Raw genomic sequence first — 22999 nt, forward strand, 5'->3', positions numbered from 1 at the left:
AATGAGCTGAAACACAGAAAGGCGGACAAGAACCAAAGCCGCGACCTCTCCATAAGCAATGAAATTATTTCAGCATCAAAAATTAAATCAGGATTCTAACCATAACAAATAAAAATAAAAGCATGATTGCCGATGCCTGCTGGTTAATTTTGTGTATGCAGTGAACATAAAGTAGCCTTACAGTTGATTGTGTTTTAATGTGCATTCCTAAGCCATTGCAACGTACATGTGCATACACAGAGCCCACATCTAGATAGCTCAGTGAAATCCAGCATCTCTGAAACCAGCCTGGATTTTTCCAGAAGCACTGGCCCACATCTACTCCTAGGTTTTCCTGCTTTACATCATCTATATGAGAGAGGCATGAAAATAAAAACAAATATTTGTATTCAGCACTCCAACAGAAGCTGCCGGTATACTACATAGAAGATTCCTATTGTAAATGAAGCCAGAGATCCCTTCTACATGTAAGAGCCTATGACACTCTGTCTATAAACTTTTTAGTCCAAAATCTGAAAAGTGGATATTTCAGGTTGTCATAGATTATAAAAATCGTCCCCATTTTCCAACCCTTGCCACCTAACTCTGAAGGCCCCTCTCACACAGACTGAGAACTCACCACTTGGCCTGTTCTGGCCCACTGCACATCGCCAGGTAATGTGAGCAACGGCTTGATTGAAATGGGCTTGTGATTCGGGGCTTGCTCTCTTGGTGCCTCTGGCATTATCATGGGAACGTGCCTGGACTAGCCTGCTGGATGAGAAGCCAAACAGTCATCGCAGCCACTCTGGCTGAACCAGCCAGTTGACCTCAGACATGTGAGCAAGCCCCGCCAATCTCAGCAGCCTCCTAGCTGATCCCCTGGCATATGAATCACATCCTTACTGTTGTACACCATTAAGATTTTGAGGTGAGGCCCTGGTATGCAGTGAAAGCTAACTGCTATACAAGTTTTAACTCCCAGATATTTTCTCTTAATCAGAAAAAATAGGACTCATGATTTTCAATCTATTATTCATAGTTTAGCACTTATAGTGTACTTTCACTCTTGCTCACTCATTCTGTTAGTTCATGCCACATCTGGTGTTGACTGCCTATTACACACAGGCACTGATCTAAGGGCTTGCAGTACATCACTGAACAAAATGTGGGAGCAGGTTTTATTTGTGTGTAACCTCCCATATGGATCTTACAGACATCAACCTATAAACATAATCTAAAAATTAATGACACAATGTTTTGAAGGGTGGAAATGCAATAGAGAAATAAAGAAGCAGAGAAGGGTTGAGTGATTGAGAGTGCTGTGGGATGTGTGGATGAAACAAATCGCACTATGAAAAGGGATTATCAGAGTCAGGCTCATTGGTAGGCATCCTAACAGATTAAAACAATGTCTTACTGTAAGAAAATCAGGCACTCTAACAAACCGTAGGGCACTTCAGTGAATTTATTCAGCCTTGCCATTAAGTTGGGGGTAGGTATGTGGTTCTTGCTTTTATCTGAAGCTAAAGACTCAATGTCATGGGTAGAGATTCAATATTTTTATTGATGTTTAGAAAAAATTAATTTCTGTGTTTAAGCTGCCCAGATGATAGATCAAGTAGACTAAAATGTTAGCAAACTAATCAGATAGATATTTTACAGATATAAAATACATTTACAATGATATGTATAGACACACAGACTGGCTTTGTGCAGTTAAATTATCTAGAGTTCTATTTAAAAACAGTGGGAAGACCTTTTATTATGTCTTTGCATATTAAAATTTTTGTTAAATTAAAAATGTGTATTCATAATTTATACTTATGCAGCCAGCCTGTATCAGGGCATTAATTAGGAAAAACAGAATTTTTTATGAAGTGGGGTCAATGTATGGGTCCCCTAAAAGAAAAAAAAATGTTTTTACATATTCACACATTGATTATTTCAGCTTTCAGAGAGAATAGACCAGACTGGGCTTAATCTACCTCCTAGCACCAAAGAATATTCAACCTAAACCCCACTGTTTCAAATTGAACTTTTTATGAGTAGCTATTATATTCCTGTCACTTATCGAGTTACCTTAAAAAGCTATTTGTGAGTTTAATTAAGCCTGACTAATTCTCCAGCTATACAAAGCAAGATGAATTCCTTAAATGTTTAATCCATTTATGACTCAGAGTATCATTTTCTTAATGGGGCTGTTAAATTCTTAAGATTAATTACCCTTTAAATTCAAGCTGCTTTCTCAGACATTCAAGACATATAGTCACACCTCACATAACATTTCATCTGTTCCTCAGGAGAACTGATTGCAAATGCTGTATTCACAACCTCAACCCGGCAGGTTTCTGACAATGGAACTCAAGAATCTTTGATGGTTAGTTTCTTAACAATCATGCACACCTTCTTCCTAATTTCCACCCTGGGTTTTTGTTCTCCTTCCAAGTAACAATGAGCTAAAGGTTAGCTGCCCTCTCTCTGCATAGTCACTATTCTTTTTCATTGCAACTTTGTTGTCCTTAACTCATCCCAAGTCTAGTCTCATTCAGAGAGCTTTTCCCCATTGTGATCAGCAGGGAGCCCATTGTCCATCTGCCACCCTTGGTATCATCCTGAAACACTAAATGCACCCATGACTTTTTTAATTTATAAACTTCCTATTTGTTCTTTCCCTTTATTTTGAAGGCTATGCAAGACTAGACTACAAACACTGTTCTTTAAGACTAGATTCCTAAAATGCAAGGTCAATCAGCACTGGATTCCTTAAACAACACACACACACACACACACACACACACACAACACAAAACACTGGAAGATTGGAGACAGGAGGGGACAGAAAACCACACATACACAACACCCACAGCCACTAAGACACAAGCACTCAGGTGCAAATCCTGATGGCCTTGTGTTTGGTCAGTACTCATTTCAAGGCTCCCAACTCTAGATGCTGAGATTATGCAAGTTGGTGAATAACTCAACTTCGAAAGGAAAAAGCTGCCTTTTGATGGAAATTCAAATTTCTAAGACATGTTAAGATTATTAATTACCTATTTAGCTTTCACATTTACAAGTCTCAGTTTACAAAAGTTTATTCTCCAATATAATTTTCTAGCATTAGCAATATAAACAGTATGGAAAGAATCTTTCTAGGATAACTCCCTGAGCAGTCTTTCTTTCCTTCTATGCCATCTCCCATACACCTTTCTTTAAAATATTAATTATTTACATTTAAACTATAAAACACTAAATGGTTTTATGAAACTCAGCATTTCCAGTTCCAACTGTTCCCTATTTTTTAAATAAAATGTATTATTGAAATACTTTTGTTGCAAAGAAAAATAAGAATAGGAAAGAAAGGTATTAAAAGAGAAAACACTAAACTCCCACAGTTATTGGAATAAACATAGACATAGACATCTATTGGGAGTAGCACCCTGTGTCAAAGGTACCTACCACCTTTCATCATGCCGACTTCGTAGCACTTGCGTAATCGGCAGGCTTGACAGCTCTTCCTCCTGTTTTTATCAATTGTGCATTGGTTGGTAGCCGGACACATGTAGTCATTATGTCCTATTAAAAGCAAGAGGACAGAATTAATTTTTTTTTTTTTTCAGAAAATGTAGCCAGTCATAATCTACAAGGGAAGCTGTCTGGAGGATGTTTTCATATCACTTGCTTGGCCTTATTATGTTGTTATCTCAGTCCATCATCCTTTTTAAGTCCTTTTGTAAGTGTTAAAAAAAAATCCTTAATTTCTGCCTCAGCCAAGTACTTTGGGAGTTTTTTGGGCAACTCACCTTCAGATCACACAGCTTATATTTGGGGGCATGATGCTTTACATACACTTACAAAGTTAGATAGTCTCAGCAGATAAAGTCTTTTTTTTTTCTTTTGTTTTGTTTTTGTTTTTAGTTTAGTTTAGTTTTTGTTTTGTTTGTGTGTTTTAATCAGGTCCACTTGATTAAATTACTATCAAAATAAAACTTACTTTCAGAGAGTTTCAAAGTGGCATTCTTAAATTTAAAGAACCTTTAAGTAGGTATTCAAATGAAGCCTGGACACCTAAATTTAAGTTGGGGTGGTGAGCTGGGCATTGGCACAGTTCAGTCCTTCAGTTGGAAAGTTAGTCCTTCACTTAATAGTAGGAGGGCACTGAACAAGCCAGTAACCATGTCCAAGTCTCCTTTTCCTTCTCTTTAACCTACAGAAAAGAATGGTACCCACCACATAACATTATTCTAAGAATTCAATGTCAGAACACATAACACAGTGTCCCAGATTCAGTGAGAACTCAATAAATACTATTTTTGTTATTACTATTACTTTATTATTAATCTTCTTTCTTTTCTCTTTTGGTTTTTGAATCTCTCTTACTCAAATACTTCTTTCTCATTGTATAAAATCACATGCAAGTCTGTCCCACAAAAAGGTCTCCCTTGATCCCACATCACTGTCGAACTTCCATCTTATATTCTGTCCCTCTTTGGCAGTTCAAATCCTCTGAGATGTTTACACTCCAGGAATCCTGTTTCCTCCTCTCTCCTGTGCAGCTCAACCCATGCCAATCTGTTTTCCACCTTAGTTGGCCCACAAAAGCAGCTGCTCTGATATCACCAATGACAGTCATTGCTTAATTAAAAAGGTATTTTCAGTCAATATTATACTTTATAAGAAGCTTCAAATGGTTCCTCCCTTCCTCCTGAAACATTTTTTTTTCTTTTCCTTTGGCTTACATAATAAATAAATAAATAAATAAATAAATAAATAAATAAATAAATAAATAAAAAGAAAACTCTCCCAGACCTCTCAAGCTGTGGCTTCCCTCATGTTGTTTGCAGATTCACCACCCAATGTGAAGCCAAACTTGCACAAGGCTCAGTATCAGGCCCTCTTCTCCTTTTACTACTTAATACTCTCCAATGAAATAATCTATTCCACACTTATGGTTTCCACTGTCATTAAAGGCAGATGACTCACAAATATATACTCCTAGTCAGCCCTCTTTTGGGAGCTCTGGTGCATTATCTAACTGCCTACACCAGTGTTTCCCAAAGTGTGGTACGCGTATCCCCAGGGGTACGGGAAGAGTTTGGTGGGGGTTCGTGTTGCACTGGAGTTTGCACCAGGGATATGCACTGCACCGTGCTTAGCTGCGCCTAATTCTACGTTCTCATGAGTACGAGGGGTACTCAGCATTACGGAAATTATAGAAGGGGTACACATATGTCAAAAGTTTGGGAAACACTGGCCTACATGAAGTTTCTGCTGCAAAATTTAGAAATCACTTGTACTTCTTTATCCATAAAAAAAAAAAAAATCTGGTGTATAGCATGCAGAATATTAAACTTCACATATGACTAAACACTGGCATGTTTTTACAAAGGAGTCCATTTATATAAGTCTAAATCCTTATACTTCTTGGGAACATATCCTAAATTTAGACTAAGCAGATGATAGGTTACTATTTTTAAATGTGCTTCCCATTCAAAAAAAAAGGGGGGGGGATGGGGGGTATATATTCCACCCTCTAATTGAGTCTCTCCTTAAATCTCTATTTTCCTGTTTACAAAGGGCAACATGTAGTGAAATGTTTGAATCACAGAACTCTTTGTTCTTCATTTAGCATAAGGGTCTGACCCAATTAGAACAGAGTGGACTGGGGATTTTATAAGAAGTGTTTGTCTCATAAAACTCAGTTCTCCATCTTTAGATATATGATAAAAGTCACTGTATAAACAGGCACCTGATTGTATTAACATCTCACTCTTCAAATGCTTACCAGGAACCAGCCAACGACAGCAGGCTTATAAACTTGTAACTTTAGTAAGAGACCACAGAGTTCTTCAAATATTCAGGCATTTCATCCTCCTTATCAAGAGGGCCAAATTGAGGAAATAATAGAACCAGAAACAAATTTACCTGGGCAGATATAAACACTAAGCAGAAAGTGTATTCTTCCGACACTTCAAAGAAACTTAGTGTTTGGTCTCAGATGGTATTGTATGCAGTACATGTTGAGTTACATAAACTCTAAGAAAATTAATTTATATTAAGCTTCAGAAGAAAATAGTTAATAATCACTTGAACTGAAAAATTACTTTGATTCACTCAAAGCCAGCTGTTTTTCAAGCCAGAAGATGGGAGAACTGAATTGGGTCCAAGGCCAGCTGGCTATAGAACCATGTGGAATTCCAAAGTTAACATAAATTCTCTGGATTTGTGCAACTGAACTCATCCCTTAACAAAATGAACATCAGAATCATGTTCCTAATATAAACCTTTTGGGACAAAGCTAAGTTTTCTCCTGCCTGAACCACAATAAAATTTAGAATTTATAAATTGGCAACAAGAAAAATTTATAGCTACATATTTGACATATATCATTAGAACAAAGTCTTCTTACTCAAACACCATTAACAACTATTTGTAAGTCTTCAACTTACATCAGAAGCAGACAAACAACAAACATCTTTGTCTCCTAAAAAGCATAACTTAGTAAAGGGATGTTATTAAAGCAATTGATTTAAGTGGGTTCAAGAAGAAACTTCTTTTTGAATTTCATTATTTGGCTTGATGAAAACAATGCATGAGAAAAATTCTTGAATGGAAATGGAGTTAATTTTTTAAAAACCAATGGTATTAATGAAACATATAGCGCTTTTACTGGAGAGACTGAAGTACTCTGGGTGCCTGTGACCAGGTTGGCCCAAAAGTTTCTTTTGCAGAGGCCTGGAGAAAGCATAAAAGCTGGGAGGCAAGATGTGAGGTTCAGGTGAAATTTGGGAGAAATCATCACTATTTTCTCATCCACCGAAAATTAAATATAGAAAGCCTTTGGGCCAGTGTAGGGCTTGAATAATAGGAAGCGGAGAGCAAAGAGAGTGTAGCATGCAGGAAGCTTGAAGGTTAGGGAGAGGAGACCTCTGGGAGCAGAAATTAGCAGGTAACCCGCAGCTTCTGGGGCAACAGCTCTTTCCCAAGAGCTGGGATTCCTTCTCTTGACTTTATGTCCCTCCTTTTCTTCTTTCTTTTCTTCTTTCGGTAGCAGCTGTTTTTGCATTGTTATCATTCCAGAGGAAGTCTACATTTGTTAGTTACAAAAATAAGCAATGACCCATAATCAGAGATTCAAAAGAAATATGAAAACAGCAAAGAAAAACAAACAGGTGAGGATGTGGAGAAAAGGGAACCCTTATGCGCTGCTCATGGGAGTGCCATCTGATGCCACAACCCTTATTTTTTAAAATGAGCTTAATACTCTGGGGTGGGGAAGAGATGCATCAAAATGAAGGAGACTTTCATGAAGTTAGACCAAAAGCCAAATATGAAAACTAGTAAAAGGTTTTGCACCATTAGGGAAATCTGTATTTCTTTCTGCTTTTAAGTATCAATGCATATGTATATAGAGTATGAAATGCAGGTTGTATATGAAATCACAGGATCCTACACAAATTTACTCAAAAGGAAGTCACTGACTCTTTAGTTTTACTAGGGAAAGGTTATATTTTTCTTTAGGTATTAAGGTCCAGAAAACATGTCAAAGCATAGTTTTGAACCTAAGCAGTGAGACGATAATAAGGATCCTCCATGAACTTTCAAAGCTCTGACCTGAGTGGGAGCTCCCAGCAGACATTTCTCCTCAACTTGTTCATTTCACACTTACGCTCACTTCCTGTCTGGGAGGCAAGTGCATGAGAGAGTCTGACCAACATTCTCTCTGCTAAGAAAACTGACCCTGTTGGGTACTAAATGTACTGTGTTATGTGTGGATTCTTTCATTTAATCCAGCAACTTTCTGAGGAAGAAATTATATTAATTTCCATCTTACAAATGCAAAACTATGATAAAATCTATAACCCCTGTCCAAAGCCATACAGCAAGCAAGTGGCAGAGAAGGGTTTTGAAGCAAGTGTCCCTCATTGCAGAGGTCAAACTCTTCTGCATCCTAACAACTTTCATACATGGAAGGCCCAACTTGCCCAAAGGGAACTGTTATCTACTTTCCAGAGGCAATAATTGTCTACAATTGTTTGTCCACTGAGTATTCTGCTTTTTAATAAGCCTGTGCATAAGGAAGTAAAAAGTGAAGAATTAATAGAGCCAATGTCATTGTTTTCTATCTAGCATAGGGGTGTCGAACTCAATCAGAGAAGGGGCCAAAATCTAAAATCCAGCCTAAATCACGGGCCGAATGGTTTACTGAACAGTCATAAACTGTCATTGTGATGGAAACGCAGCGGAGTGCAGTGATGACAGCGTGGTGCGGGCCTCATTGCAAGGCCTGGCGGGACGGATTTGGCCCGCGGGCCTTGTGTTTGACACATGTGATCTAGCATATCTGTAAGATAAATACTGTGTAAGGCTAAATCAATATTGAATTCTGTTGACTTAAATCACAGGGATGAAATGGAAGATCCAACTCTCTTGGACATGATTGTAGGGAGGATTAAGGTTAGAGTTAGGGTTAGGGTTAGGGTTAGGGTTAGGGTTAGGGTTAGGGTTAAGGTTAGGGTTAGGGTTAGGGTTAGGGTTAGGGTTAGGGTTAGGGTTAGGGTTAGGGTTAAGGTTAGGGCTTGGGTTAGAGCAAGACGAAAGTCTTGCTCTCTCTTGCACACTAAGAAACAAGTTGGCTTCCTGCACGAGCTCCATCTAATCCAACCACCAATTTATGAGAAATGCTTTATCTTGGTCATGCCATACATGTTTATTAACCGTGGTCCAAGGGAAGAGTGTCATGGGAGTTGTCTGGTAAAACTGAAGAATTGGTCCAAACAGTAATGATGTTAGGATCCAATAGCAAAAAGGAAAGGAAAACTCATAGGGAACCTGTTGTAGAAATAAGGGTTCAAAAGATTTTCATTAAAAATAAAGAATTAAAAGTATTCAAAGTTAAGCCAACAACAACAAAAAAATTCATACCAAAATATGCTCTAATCATCTCTGAGTAGTAGTAAAATAGGCAAGGCAGAGAGAAGATGTGAAAAAGCTTGAAACAACTTTGTCAAATTTTCAAGGCTAGAGGAGGAGGAGGAAGTCAAAGATTCTGGTGGTTTGTGCCAGGGTGCCTTAAAAATTGTTCTTAATATTCATCAGAAAAAGGATCTGGTTTGAAAAGGGTGGAAAGAAGAGGTGGAACAATTTTAAGCATGCTGTGTTGGGGATTTTAGTAGCACGCCAACAAACAAGTGCCCCATAGGCTATTCTGAAGCATTGGAGTCATGTCAAAATGAAGTTGGAGATCATATAATCCAGAAATTCCACTTTTGGCTATATGCCCAAAAGAATTAAAGGTAGAGGCTCAACCAGATATCTGTACACCCATGTACATAACTCCACTATTCACTATAGTCAACAAGATAGATGATAACATGTGGTACATACATCAAATGGAATTTTATTCAGCCTTAAAAAGAAATCAAATTCTGACACATGGTAAAACTTGGATGAACTTTAAGATATTATCCTAAGTAAAATAAGTCAGACACAAAAGGACAAATATCACATGTTCCACTTATATGAAATACCTCGAGTGGCCAAATTCATAGAGGAAGAGAGTAGAATAGCAGTTACAGAGAAATATGGAGAAGAGGAACTTGGAAACTATGGTTCAATAAGTACAAATCCCATTTGAGATGATAAAAAATATCTGAAAAGGGACAGTGATGATGGTTATCCAACAATGTGAATGTATTTAATGCCATTGAACTGTATACTTTAAAATGATAAACTTTTGAGTGTCTATTTTACCACAATTTTAAAAAAATGAAGTGGGAGGTCTAAGAAGCACTTACATGAGGAAGGGCAGGAAAGGGAATCCAGAGAGTTAACTTTGCAATTGGCCTGTGCAGGTTATGTGATTGGGCCCAAGACTGCCTAGCAGTATTGGCCAGATGTTTCTATGGGCCAGGATCATGCTAGATGGTGTTAGCCCTTGATCTCATCTCAGCATCACACCAGTTAGGTTACAGTTAGATTGCTGTAATTCCTACATTGTAGAAGCTCAAGGTCACCCAACTAGTAGATGGCAGAGCCGCCATTAAAATCTAGGTCTGTGTCCTTCTCAAGTTCTTGTTCCTCTAGGAACACAACAGTAGGGTCAGTGAAGTAGAAAGAACTCTATAACTACAAAACCAAAATGTGTAAACTGTTATACTTGGAACTATAATAAAAAGAGAATTCCCTAATTACTACATCATATCATTGGAAGGTCATTTCAGAAGCAGCAATAAAATTATTTCCAGAACCTGACCATCCCATATATGAGAAATGAACCACATGAAATATATTCATCAGTAGAGTGTGACATAACATTATCCAAACCTTCCTGGAAAACAAGTCAGCACATTCCAACATAAAACAGAGAAAAGAAAGTAGAGAGCAAGGTATTGGTGAAATAAAAATAAGGAAGTTGTATTCTGTGAAGGAATAACATGGTATTCCATTTGGAAATAAATTTGATTCAGATAATAAAGTGAATATTCTTATATTTACAGCTGATGTAATGAGCCAAACAAAATGAAACAGAATTTGGCTGTCTCATTGAACACATTCCTAACACTCCAATGAGGAATTTTAGTGTGTCATGGTTTGAACTATTTCACAACCACATCTGTACGTAATGAGGTAAAATTAAAAAAAGCATGATAATAATGCATCCCAAATTTTTTTCCACATTTTGTCAGTTCTAGTATGTCTTATCAGTGAACACTACCTTCCATTGGCATTTTATACCAATTTTTAAGTGAAACAAAAACATTTCTTGCATACAAGAATATTTTTAAAGGCAAAGCATGTCCAGGAATTCAAGGAAGGATAATTGTCCTGGGGAGTGTCTTTTTCCTTTCTTTCTTTTTTTTTTTTTTTTTTTTTTTTTTTTTTAACATATTTTATTGATTTTTTACGGAGAGGAAGGGAGAGAGATAGAGAGCCAGAAACGCCGAGAGAGAAACATCGACCAGCTGCCTCTTGCACACCCTCTACAGGGGATGTGCCCGCAACCAATGTACATGCCCTTGACCGGAATCGAACCTGGGACCTCCCAGTCTGCAGATCGATGCACTACCGCTGAACCAAACCGGCCCCGGCAAGGGAGTGTCTTTTTCAAGTGAAAATGAACTAAAGAGGAAATCCTCTATCTATTTGCCCTGGGAAAACCCCAGTCTGCTAAACATCTTGGCCAGGGCATTAGTCCTTCTCCTGTACTGCCTCACTTGTCAGCTGCAAGACCACAGTTGGTTTAGGCACCTAGTCCAGGATCAAACCAACAGCTGCCATAAAAGAAAAAAATAATGCAATCAGTGGCTACCAACTCATTGTAATACCTGATACAATAAGCCAGTTTAAAGAATTCCTTTTGGGGCTCAGCAAGTAACAAGTGCTGTTCCACAGCCCAAGAAAGGACTTCCTGAAAGTGTCCCTCTGAGACAATAGGTAAGTGTCAAACAAAGGAGAACAATGTGACAATGGGTGAGATTAGCTCATTTTTAGGCCCCTCTCCTTTGCTCTGTTCAATTGTTTGCAGGGTTTTTTCCAAGCTTTCCTTCTTTCCCCCATTCTCCCAAGCTTTCTTTCTACCTGGAGTCATTTAACATCTGAACACTGGTATCCATAAGCAGTAGAAAATATTTTAAACTGTCCTTGTCCAAAGATGAAGAATCAATAGGAAGAAAATGGCCTGGTGATCAGACAAGAGGGTAAAGCTCGGAGTAGAGCTGTGCTTCTGCCCTGGATTCTAAGAACAGCTAATAAGTACAGTCCCACCTCCCATCCTGGGCCATGGGGTGGTACAGGAGAGAGTGGAAGACCGTGTTTATTAAGACCATGTTTATTAAGACCTGTGTGAATGTCCCTCAAGCTGCCACCCCTGAATGCTCCCTTGTAGACTTTTGACCACTTAACTGCTAAATAAGGGGTTTCCTCCATCTGCAGGAGCCCTCCAAAGTGAACTCCCTCAGCAAAGTTCCTCCCAGGCATCCTGAAAAAGTAATGAAAGAAGATGCAAGAGCTTTTGTTCTTGTTGTTGTTAATTCTCACCTGAGAATATTTTTTCATGGATTTTTAGAGAGAGTGGAAGAGAGAGACTGGAAGAAAAACATTGATGTGAGAGAAACACAAATGCCTACACATGCCCAACCAGGGCCAGGGATTGAGCCTGCAACAGAGCTATGTGCCCAGGACCCGAATTGAACCCAGGACCCTTCAGTCCACAGGCAAATGCTCTATCCACTGAGTTAACCGGCTAGGGCAGGAGTTTCTGATTCAATGGTCTTCTTGCACATTTAACACATGACCCTGGTCATTCTTCTTTTTTAAGTCCATTTTAAAAGTGAGAAAATGGGGACAGGAGGGAATGGTGACAGAATAGACTGACATGTCCCAAGCCTTCTCCCAGAGCAGAAAGAAAGAACAGCTGAGGGTCACATGGGGAGTGTTTGTTGGTGAATTAAGGGACAGCTATACTCTAGGACAAGGTGGGAGACTGCTAGACAGGACTCCCCAGACTGGGCATCCCCCACTGCTGCTGGGTTCCCTCCCAGAGACAATGGCTCAGACAGCTCAGATGCAGAGACCATGCCATCTTGAAGGGGAAAGTGAATGCTATCAGATGCCTGAAAATCTACAACTGCATCACCCCCTGAACTGCTGTGAACCCCAAAACACCAGTCCCCAATTAGCACAAACACACAGATTTAGAGGAGCTCTACAATCCATCACAGAAAGGTCAGATTTTACCTGGGATAAGGAGAGAGAGAACTACATAACCAGACATCCAGAGAAGAAGAGAGATCATGGGGAAACCAAAAAACAAACAAAACAAAACAAAAACAAAAAAACAAAAAACAAACAAACAGCCCACTGTGAAAGAAAAGCAGGCATCATCAGAAAAGGAAGCAAACAAAATAGAGGCAAGCAGCCTGTCAGAGAAAGAATTCAGAGAAATAGTCATAAGATGGCTGAAAAGAATAGAAGACAAATTCGACAATATAAGTAAGAAACAAGAGGAAATGAAGAAGAACCAAGAAGAAATGAAAAATGACATCGCTACTGTAAAGAACTCAATAGAAAGCATCAAGAGTAGACTAGAAGAAGCAGAGGACCCCATAAGTGAACTAGAAGTCAAGGTGGGGGAAAATACGCAAGTAGAGAGAGCAGCTTCTAGAAAAAAAAAAATTAAAAAGCAGGAGAGCCTAAGGGAACTTTGGGACAACACAAAACAAAACCAACATCCACATAATAGATGTTTCAGAAGAAGAGGTAACTGAGCAAGGAATAGAAAACCTGTTTGAAGAAATAATGACAAAAAACTTCCCTGATATAGGAAAGAAAATCCTCACACAAACCCAAGAAGCTCACAGTCAGAAAGTTATACACAAAAGAACCACCATCAGACTAGCAACTGATTTCTCAACAGAATGTCATCAGACCAGAAGGGAATGGGATGAAATATACAAAGTCATGCAAAGGAAGGGTCTGAATCCAAGAATACTGTACCAAGCAAGGCTATCAATCAAAATTGAAGGTGAAAGCAGGAGCTTCACAGACAAAAAAGGTCTAAGGAAATTTATTACCACCAAACCAGCAATGCAAGAAATGCTAAAGGGTCTGCTGTAAAAAAAAAAAAAAAAAAAAAAAAAAAAAAAAAAAAACTTCTGGAGGATATCAAGGGAGAAATTGACAGCAATACAATCATAGTAGGAGATTTTAATACCCCACTATAACCATTGGAAAAAATCCCCTAAACAAAAAATCAGCAAAGAAGAATCAATCCTAAATGACTCACTAGACCTTATGGAATTAATTGACATCTTCAGAATATTTCACCCCAAAGCCACAGAATATATTGTACATTCTTCTCAAGTGCACATGGGTCATTCTCAAAGATAGACCATATTTTGGGACATAGGCAAAGTCTCTTCAAATTCAAGAAGATAGAAATCATATCAAGCATCTTCTCAGATCACAGTGGCATAAAACTGGAAATCAACTACAATACAAACAATCCAAAAAAAATCTAACATATGGAGACTCAGCAGCATGCTATTAAACAATGACTGGGTTACCAGAGAGATCAAGGAAGAAATAAAAAAACATCATGGCAACAAATTACAATGAAAATACAACAATCCAAATTCTATGGGACACAGCAAAAGCAGTCTTGAGAGGGAAGTTCATAGATCTACAAGCCTACTGCAAAAAAACAAGAAACAATGGTAATAAATTACCTAACCCTACAACTCAAAGAATTAGAAAGAGAGCAACAAGAAAAGCCCAGTGTAAACAAAAGAAGGAAATATTAAGATCAGAGTGGAGAAAAACAACATAGAGACCAAAGAAACAATACAAAAGATCAACAAAGCCAAGAGCTGATTCTTTGAAAGGACAAACAAGATTGATGAACCTCTAGCCAGGCTCACCAAGAAGCAGAGAGAGAGGACCCAAATTAACAAAATCAGAAATGAAAGAGGTGAAACAACAAAGACCCCACCAAAATAGGAAATATTGTTTTAAAAAGTACTATGAACAACTCTATTCCAACAAACTGAACAAATACTATGAACAATTCTATTCCAACAAACTGGAGGAAAGGGATATATTTCTAGAAAAATATAACCTTCCAAAACTCAATCAGGAAGAATATAAACATTTCAATAGGCCAATAACTATGAAAGAAATTGAAGCAGTCATCAAAAAGCTTCCAGCATGGGAGAACATATTTGCCAATGATATCAACAATAAGGGTTTAATCACCACATTTACAAGGAACTCATGCAGCTTAACAAAAAGATAAACAACCTAATCAAAAAAATGGGCAACTAATCTAGACACTTTTCAAAAGAAGACAGAAGGGAGGCCAATAGAAATATGAAAATATGCTCAAAGTCACTAATTATCTGATATATGCAAATCAAAATGACAATGTAGTATCACCTCACACTTGTCAGAATGGCTATCATCAACAAATCAACAGAGGACAAATGGTGGTGAGGATGTGGAGAACAAGGAACCCTCGTGCACTGCTGGTGGGAATGCAGATTGGTGCATCCATTGTGGAGAACTGTATGGAGTCTTCTCAAAAAACTAAAAATGGAACTCCCATTTGACCCATAATCCCACTCCTAGGAATATATCCTAAGAAACTAGAAACACCAATCAGAAAGGATATATGCATTCCTATGTTCATAGCAGCACAATTTACAATAGCTAAGATTTGAAAACAGCCTAGGTGCCCATCAGCAGATGACTGGATCAGAAACTGGTACATATCTACACAATGGAATACTACGCTGCCATAAAAAAGAAGGAATTCTTACCATTTGCAGCAACACGGATGGAACTAGATAGCATTATGCTAAGTGAAATAAGCCAGTCAATGAAAGAAAAATACTACATGATCTCACTCATTTGTGGATAATAAAGAACATTATAAACTGATTAACAAAAAGATAGAATCAGAGGCAGTAAAGCATCAAACAGACTGTCAAATTACAGCGGGAATGTTAGGGAGAGGTGGGGGAGATAAGAGATCAACCAAAGGACTTATATGCATGCATAATCAATGGAAGCAAGACACTCGGGGGGGGGGGGGGGGAAGATGAGGGCATGTATGGGAGTGGGGTGGGGGGTGGCAATGGTAAAATATGTACACATATAATACCTTAATTTAAAAAATGGAGGAAAAAACTGTTTTTAAAAAAGTGAAAAAACAAACCCAACGACAGTCTGTCAGGCATAGTGCATTTTCTCAGCTTGAATAACAATTTCTCTTAAATAAAAATAAATGGAGGTGGGTTTCATTCATTGTATTGCTGATGAACCTTTACAGGATGAGGTTGCTTGATGAAATAAAATGTATGCTAAGGAGATCTGTTTTGCATTTATTTGACTTATTTGCATGGTAAATTCAAGCCAAATTAGCATGGATAATTTTGTGTAGTTTGTGGTCCTCGTGGTTGGGGACAGTTTCTTTGACACTGGCCATAGTAGCTCCGCAGCTCATGGCTGCTCAGGAAATGAAAGGGTGCGAGGCAGAGTGGCCTTAAAATCCGCATTGCCTGGGCATCCAGACAGCTCAAATCTGGGTGGTCACACTGCCCCGCGGGGAGAACTCTCAGCCGACCACTTTACAGTGCTTGGAAGGAGTCTCCTCATGTCTCAAGGGTGCTTGGGCTTCTCAGTCTACACGCTGGTCCACACCGCATTCTAATGAGGAGAACAAGAGAGCCTGGGAAAATCTAGAGTCTCCTTTTCCTCCAGCCCCAGAACTAGCCTCAGGAATGAACACGGCCTAACTGCTGGGGATGCCTTGGCCCCAGGTCGTCAGCTATAAGAAGGACGGGAAGGATCTGCTGATCACTGGGACCCATTCCGGTTCTAGGTTCTAAACGTCAATTATTCTCTCTCCTCACTTCCCTGAGGTCCACATTTGCTCTTCACCTGGCTGCTCAGGGTGCGACCTTGGCATTTTCTTTCCTGCTTCAAGCGCGTCTGCCTCCGCCTGAGGTCACTGTACCCAGTGGAAGGAACACGGGCATGCTGAGGAAATGTCATGGCAGTAGGAGCACTGACTGGGCTTTGAGACCGAGCTCCATGTGATTCCCCAGTGGCTACTAGGAGGCTCAGAGAGACAATATATATAAATGCTTGATCAACCATGAAACTTGGTGCCAGTAGAAGGCATTACAGACTAACAGACAGCTGTTTTAAAATGAGACCTGTAGATAATGATGTGGAAAAATCTGCCATATATATTATTTGGTGAAAAAAGCAAGACACAGAATAATATATACAGTATATTGCCACTTGTGTTGCCAGATATACATATCTATATAGATAGATGGAGACAGAGATAGAGATAGAGAGAGAAAGATTGATAATTTTTGGAAGAAACTATTAATAGTGCTTGTCTCTCAAGAAAAGAAGTATGGATTTTGACATGGGATGAGAAGTCCTAAACTTTTCATCATGTGCCATTTTGTACATTTAGCCATGTGTATTAGCTTTTTTTTTTTTTTTTTTTGAATAATCAAAAAGTTTCTTTAAAATTTCTTAAAAATTTCTAACCGACATGAGCCCAGCATCAACAATGTCCATTTCTTCTCTGGTTCTCCTTCCATTATACCATCCTGTGATTATTTCTCTCCACCCTGCAATCGACAGACTGGGCAATAAACCTAACCACCAGGACGCTGCTCAGCCATAGAAAGGGCTACATTTCTCTCATAGAGACTAGGACAGAGGTTGAGAGTGAGCTGTATTTTTCGATCTTCAGATCCTGTAGCAAAAAAACAAATAGCAGAGATCCCAACTGCGGACAGAGGCTCCAGTCCGCTCCTGCTCCTGTCACAGAGCCATCCTGTGCATCTGTGACTCTCCTCCTAGCTGGTACCCAGTAACCCAAACCTGCATCCCAGAGGGGCCATCATCACCCTTCATCCTGGGCCTGCTGGGCTGAAACAGGCACATGGGCTGTCTAGGCCTCGCCCAGTGCTTGGGGACAGCCCCATTTTCCCTCAGCAAGCAGGACTAACTCCAGGAAAGTCTGTCCCCTTTTCTTGCCTGTAAACCTGCAGGACAAGGAGCCAGCTCTGGTCAGGTGGCAGCTCTCACTTCCAGTTTCCCTTTGAGAGCATCCCTGCCCTGAGGGAAGGCAAGAGCAGACAATGACTAACAGATCACATGGGTTCTGTTGTCTCACCAGCTGTTTCCATGCTGGTTTTGTTCTCGGTTTCCTCATCTGTCTGAGAGTGATTATCAAGCTAACTCCCTAGACTTTTGTGAAGGATTAAATGAGAGGATGCATTTAAAACCCGTCTCAGAGACCCTGGTACAGAGTGAGGACTCATTAAACATTAACTGCCTCTATTGTTAGATCTCCAGGCCAGCAGAGCTCAAATTTGTAGGGACAGCACCTAAACGACAATGCCCTCAAACCAATCTATAATAATCTGTCATTTTCTAATATAGCTCGGCCAGCATAGCTAAGTGGTTGAGCACTGACCTATGAACCAAGAGGTCACGAGTTCAATTCCCAGTCAGGGCACATGCCTGTGTTGCAGGCTCAGTTCCCAGTGTGGGATGTGCGGGAAGCAGCTGAACAATGATTCTCTCTCATTGCTGATATCTCTCTCTCTCTCTCTCTCTCTCTCTCTCTCTCTCTCTCTCTCTCTCTCTCTCTCTCTTTCTCTCTCAAATCAATAAAATATATATTTAAAGAAGAAGAAGTGCTATAGCAGTAACAGCAATAAAGAAACTTTATTTATTCAAGGAAGTTTAATTCTCTGCTAGATGCAAGAAGCTATATGCCTAACATATTAAGACACCCAAGGATACACTGTCACTGCTCTCTGAAGCTTGACATTCTTCATAAACTAAAGAAGTAAAAGTAAGAGGTAAACATCCACAGAGAAGTTGACAAAACTCTGAATTTCTTCTTTCAGTTTTGTAGTAGAAATGTTAACTAATTGTCAGGTGTAGATATGAGGAAAAAAATCCATATTTAAGAAGTAAGGGGTACAGATCAATTTAGAAGCAAAATAATGAAACATTAAGGCATTTTCTCTACTTAGCTTCAGAGCAGAAAGCTATTCTAGAGCCAATGGAGGTAATGATAATGACCTCACAGAGCAGAGCACCCACAGTAGGTTAAGCATGATCTCTCACCATGACATCAACCTCGCCAGTGGGAATCACTGTGCCATTTCTCATGGAGGAAATGGGAGATTGGAGACATCGGATACAGTAGACGACAATGGGGTGTAGGGCTCAGAATGCTGTTCTCTTCTGTGGAGCAGCCCCCTACATGGGCTGAGCCTCCAAGATCACCTCTGAAATGTGGCTCTGCTCATGATGGTGGCCAACTGGCAAGCAGAACCAGTTGGTTCAGGAGGGGTGTATCTGACCAAAGTTGAAGCCAGAGTCCTTCCCTGGTATTTGCTACTGGAAGAATGTCACTGATTGAGCTGTGACAACTATTGCCAGCTCTGCTTCTAATCTTTGGGAAAATGCAGTTTTACAGTAAGGATGGAGCTGGCACACAGAGAGAAACTGAGGCAAGGCTGGGATCCCAACAGGCTCTGGGTCCCTGGGCCTAGAGAATTGAGATCTGGCTGCACCCCTAGCTAAGACACTTAAGAGTGCTTCCACCAGTCTGGCTGGCATGGGTCAGTGGTTGAGCATTAACCTATGAACCAGGAGGTCATAGTTCAATTTTCAATCATGGCACATGTCTGGGTTTCGGGCTCAGTCCCCAGTGTGAGGTGTGTAGGAGGCAGCCAATTGATCATTCTCTCTCATCATTCATGTTTCTATCTCTCTCTCCCTTTCCCTTCTTCTCTGAAATCAATAAAAGTCTATAATAATAATAAAAAAGAATGCTTTCAACAAAACTCATTCCCAGCCCACCACAAAGCTAGTTTGAATTGTAGTTTGGTAACTTAAAATGAGAAGTCCAAATACGTGAAATAATTTTTCTAAGACTGTGCAGTTGATAAGCATAATAATGATCATTACTATTTCTATAATAATTTATAGCTTTGTAATAATTGTTTAATAGCTATATTTTATAAATTGGGACAGAATATGATCCAGATTAAAAATACAAAAACACATTATAGGTGAAGAATAATTGTTCTATTGTCTATATTTTAAGTCAGGAAAGTTAAAAAAAAATAGGTGAGAGAAAAAATAAAATGTTAATGGCTCTGACCCCTTCTGGACCTACTGACACATATGGACCTCCTGGACCCCCCTAATGCCTTCCCTGTGAAGATTTTCATAGAAAAATGTTACAGCAAAATGATTCATATGCCTTTTTATAATCTTTCACCCCACTTAATTGGTAATTGAAACAAAACCTGTTTTGAAAAAAGGAACAAATCTCCACCAAGTCTTGCAGAAATAAATCAATCTGTTATTTCTTAGTAAACTGTTCAGTCTTTCATTTCTATTCCTTTCCTTTCAAATATGCTATTGAGAATTTAAATTACTTAATTTCATGAACTATAAATCACAGCAATCCCTAATCCCGTTATGGTCTTAAGCAAAAGGATGGTCCTTAGCAGGTGGGCTCAGACAAGGTGTGATTGTGGTCTTGTTTCTATTTAAAATTCAAAGCTAAACTCCTTAGAGAGGAAAAAAATAAAACAATTAAAAGTAATGTATTAATTCACAAATTAAATACTAAAACAGACAGGAGTGGATCAAGAAGAGCCAGAGGGGCAAGGAGAGGAGCCACAGGGGCAAGGTGTGTGTGAGTTCACCTTTGGGCTGAGGAACCCCTGCCTCCTTTGTTCTCATGTCAGCTCACTGAACCAATCAAGGGCAGCCGAGTCACATTCTCTCATCATTGGTAGTTCTATTTTTTGTTTTTATTATTATTATTATTTAGCTTTGAATCAAGAAGCAAGGTGATGGGCCAGAACACATCTCAAATTCAACCCCCTGTCCTGTTGTTCAAAGGTCCAAATATACCATTTAACCTATTTTTTCTTAAGTATCAGCCTCACTGTCCTTCCAGTCATTCTGATTCAACATCTCAGGATCACCCCCTTCCTCTCCCTTAAAACCCAATCTGGTTTGCACCACTGCCAGTTCTGCTTCTGTTCTTAGGCAAAACAGTCCTTCCATCTGGCAGGCCCCACATCAGCTGCTGGGATGCACACTGGTGACCCTGTATTGGCCCCCAGTTCCAATCAGCTTTCTTTACTTCTCACCAGGTCTACCTCAATGGTTTCACAATTCCAGCATATTTCACCACACACACACAAACTACCCAAGCACAAAGGGGCTTGGTAGTAGTAACAGTAATAGTAGCATTTTTAAAAGAGCTCTCTTATCAAAGAAGTGAGAAAATTTAATATCTCTAAAAAGAAAATCTCTTAGTCACACTCTTTGGATATTTCTAAGAGTTAATGCAATGAAATATTCTGTCTCTGCCCTGAGGCAAGAAGAAACAGCGTTTCACAGGGACACAGTATCACAGGAGATGCCCTGCACCATGTCTGACCTGGGCAGCTAACGAGCCACCAATACCAATAGAGAGCACAAGGCTCCCTGAGACTTCAGACAATTCATCCTAGAAGACAAGAGAGTCTTGTCTCTGAGAAATTTTTTATCCTAAGGCCTTCTGTAAAATATAATAACATCAATAATAGTAGAACCATTATAGTGATTTAATCCATTATGGACAAAGATAACTCTTGATAACTCAAGAGGACTTTTCTTCCCTTCACCTGACTACTTCCAGAAGGAAAAAAAATACAAAATTTCTATATGAAGAAGCAGGAGCAAAATGAATTGCTAGAGTTCATGTCATCAGTCGCTTTTGGTGTGATTGGCACAGGGAGTTCTGGCAAAGGGCAGACAACCAAGGTGAAGATACAGTAGTGCACAGACTGCTCAACTAACGCATGCAGTATCATGTACAGCATGCTCTTCATATGTGTGCAGACAAACATAACATGCAATGCATAGGAAAGCCACACTCCTTTAATGAAAGCTTGTCAGGATGCGTTTTCTCAATCCGGGGACACTGAAGATGAGTGTGAGCATTGTCATGTCCTCAGATTGTATTCCCTGTCAAAGTGATCCTTTTTCTTGAAAGGTCTGGGAAATACTGACTGCATAGTCCAGTGGTCAGCAAACTCATTAGTCAGCAGAGCCAAATATCAACAGTACAATGTTTGAAATTTCTTTCGAGAGCCAACTTTTTTAAACTTAAACTTCTTCTGAATCAAATTCTGGCTCTTCCCCTGGGGATGTGCGGTTAGGAAACACAATCACTGTGTGGCCTCCTGATGGAAATACCTCATCCTTGCTGGTTTGGCCAGCTGCTCTAAAGACCTGAGCTCCTGGTGGTTTCATTAACACAAGGCCTTTCACCGCCTCTGCTATAGTTTCTCAATGATTCAGAAGGAATAATATTATACTGGTCTCAGCTATGTGATATCCACCTGATTCAATTCCACTTGGGTTCATGAGTAAGAAAATAAAAGCTGCACTTGTCCTTCTGGATGTTTTGGAAATAAGGTATGAAGATGTGGTAGATACGCAACCATCTTTCTCTACTGAGGAAAGAGGAGAGAAAATACTAGTGTAACACTAATGAATTGCAACATGAATTTTAAAATAGTGTTTTTGTTACACAAGTAAAAGATGTTTATTTTGAAAAAATAAAAATGTAAATAGGCAAAAAAAAAAAAAAATTTAGTCATAGTCCTATCACTCACAGTCACTGTTGATATTTTGCAGTGCATACCTCCAAAGTTTATACATACCTCTTTCCCTCTCTATATGTGTGAATATGTATATTGATGTATGCACTTGTGTGTGTGTATATTCACATATACATGTAAAAACACACATAAAAGAAATTGTTTACAAGAAACCTTTGACTCCTACTCAAACTCTTTCTCCTCTCTTGTATTCAGAAAAAGTGGCTCCCTAAAAAGCACTTTATGAGCAGTGTATGGTACACATACCCTGGGCCTTAACGGTACTGGTATTTCTACGAAAAACAGATCCAAGATTAGGATTGTGACTCGGCTGCCCTTGATTGGTTCAGTGAGCTGACATGAGAACAAAGAAGGCAGGGGCTCCTCAGCCCAAAGGTGAACTGTGCACACATCTTACCCCTGTGGCTCCTCTCCTTGCCCCTCTGGCTCCTCCCTGAGTGAAATATGCTAATTAGACCACACAGTCCCTGCAGTAAGTCAGCAGAGCACGCAGCCAGACCATAAGGCAGAGTGAAAGAACCCATGACTGGGATCTGAACTCACATTCTGCTGTTATCTCATATGTTTACACCAATTGCATCAATAGTAACAATCTGAAGATGAAGTATTGTAGGGAGAGAGTAGGGGAGGGGAGTTGAAATCCTTCAAAAACCCTGTTTCTAGTTGATAAAAACTCATCAAACCACTTTCTTCCTTCTCTGAGATCAAGTTTACTGCCACAGTTTTAAAAATTAAAGGATGTATCTAAGTTTATATTCCACTAATGGTCCACATTCTGGGAA

At 39.3% G+C, this 22999-nt stretch overlaps 1 protein-coding gene across 3 annotated transcripts in view; it reads right to left on the reverse strand.

Moving 5' to 3' along the window:
* The window catches only part of ESR1 (estrogen receptor 1), a 288931-nt gene that overhangs the window by 132589 nt on the left and 133343 nt on the right, over positions 1-22999 (reverse strand). For all 3 annotated transcript variants that reach the window (XM_036414430.2, XM_036414427.2, XM_036414428.2), the window contains exon 4: positions 3439-3555. In XM_036414430.2, the coding sequence (XP_036270323.1) occupies positions 3439-3555 (117 nt within the window). The remainder of the gene's footprint in view (positions 1-3438; positions 3556-22999) is intronic.

This window comes from Pipistrellus kuhlii, unplaced genomic scaffold, assembly GCF_014108245.1.
Source record: "Pipistrellus kuhlii isolate mPipKuh1 unplaced genomic scaffold, mPipKuh1.p scaffold_m20_p_5, whole genome shotgun sequence".
NCBI lineage: Eukaryota > Metazoa > Chordata > Mammalia > Chiroptera > Vespertilionidae > Pipistrellus > Pipistrellus kuhlii.